The 1,413-nt window shown below is 62.1% G+C and overlaps 1 protein-coding gene across 1 annotated transcript; it reads right to left on the bottom strand.

Moving 5' to 3' along the window:
* Positions 1-19: 19 nt before the first annotated feature.
* Positions 20-1,413, bottom strand: VE01_10711 (uncharacterized protein; the record flags this gene model as incomplete). Its single annotated transcript, XM_018280103.2, has 1 exon — positions 20-1,413. A coding segment is annotated over exon 1 (1,371 nt), but the record flags the coding sequence as incomplete, so codon positions are not given.

The raw sequence follows: 1,413 nt of genomic DNA, 5'->3' as shown, positions 1-1,413 counted from the left end.
GCTGTTGCTGCTGGTGCACCTCCTCCTCCTGCTGCTCCGTTCCCTGCAACACCCCGCCAAAATCCCCACCGCCCCACCCAACCCCATACGGCAACGAAAACGCATCCACAAACTTCATCTCCCCCACCTCAGCAGGGGCATGCAACTTTTTCCCATTCCTTACAACCGTAAACTGCTGCTGTTGCGGTGGCCTCGTCCACGGTAAATTCCCCTGATCGATCGCCGCCCCCATCGCCGCAAGCTGCGTCTGCGACAGCGACCTTGAGTGGCTCATTGCCAACGCACTCCTCGACCCGCCGCCACCGCCGCCCATCTCGCGCTCACTCGCACTGCTCGTGTCGCTCACCCTCGCGCTCGGCGGGGGCGTCATTGGGATCCCAGAACCCTGTCCAAAGCCGAATTCGAAGGCTGCTGCTTCAGCGACAGCCATGCGCTGCGTCCATTCGTCTAGCGCCGCGACGGACTGGGCCTGCATCTTCGCCGGGGAGATGTTGATGGAGGATACGGATTTCCGGATGGCGCCGCGGCTCGCGGAGCGGCTGGGGGTGCGGATGTGCGGGTCGATGGTTGTGACTGTGTTTGGGGTGGCGGGGAGGTCTTTGGCGTGGAAATTCGATGAGGAGCGGGAGAAGGCCTTTTTTCTACGGAGAGAGGGTCCGGAGCCGCTGAGGGAGCCTTTGCTGGCTTTGCTATTAAGTGTCTTTGATGTGCCGATGACTGTGTTAGCAGTGGACGGACGCGGGTTCTGTGGTGGTGACGGCGGGTAGCGTGGGGATTTGAGATGTATGCCTTCTAGACTTAGAAGGTCCGAATCGGAGATTGTGGCTCGCGCGCTGCAATGTTCGGCGAATGTTTGTCGGCGTCCCCGACTGGATCGCAGCGGCGGAGATGCATGAGTCGGGGGAAATGAGGCCCAGGCTTGCTGTGGTTGTTGCTGCTGCTGCTGGTGGTGGTGGTGCTCGTGCTCGTGATCGTTCTCATGGTCCTGGTCACGGTCTTCCTGCTGCTGCTGTTGGTCATCCGCGGTCTGGTGCTGAGGCGACTGCTGCGGGGGTCGGGGGAATTGTAGTATCAGTTCGTCGGTATCTCGCGGCGGAGAAGGTTCCGAGTGTGGTGCACCCATCGCTGATCTAGGAAGGAAGGGCGAAGACGAGGACTGGGCATGCACCACCACAGCGGAAGCGGCGCCTGCACCATTGCCAGCGCCTGGGCCAGCCCCAGCGGCACCACCACCCATAGCGTCTGTGTCCTCAAAGGTCAGATACTGGTCGAGAAAGTCGTCGTAGGCGTCCGTCGCGGCCGAGCCCGGCTGCCTGCCCATGCCCATTCCCATACTGCCGTCTCGGAGGTGCTGCTGGAGGGCGTACGGCTGTGCAGGGTGGAAGGCCATTGTCGAGGTGAGAGGGAGGGAGG

The sequence above is a fragment of the Pseudogymnoascus verrucosus genome (assembly GCF_001662655.1).
Source record: "Pseudogymnoascus verrucosus strain UAMH 10579 unplaced genomic scaffold scaffold_134, whole genome shotgun sequence".
Classification (NCBI taxonomy): Eukaryota; Fungi; Ascomycota; class Leotiomycetes; order Thelebolales; family Thelebolaceae; genus Pseudogymnoascus; species Pseudogymnoascus verrucosus.
The sequence above is the reverse complement of the archived record's forward strand: the minus strand, read 5'-3'. Positions and strand labels throughout refer to the sequence as shown.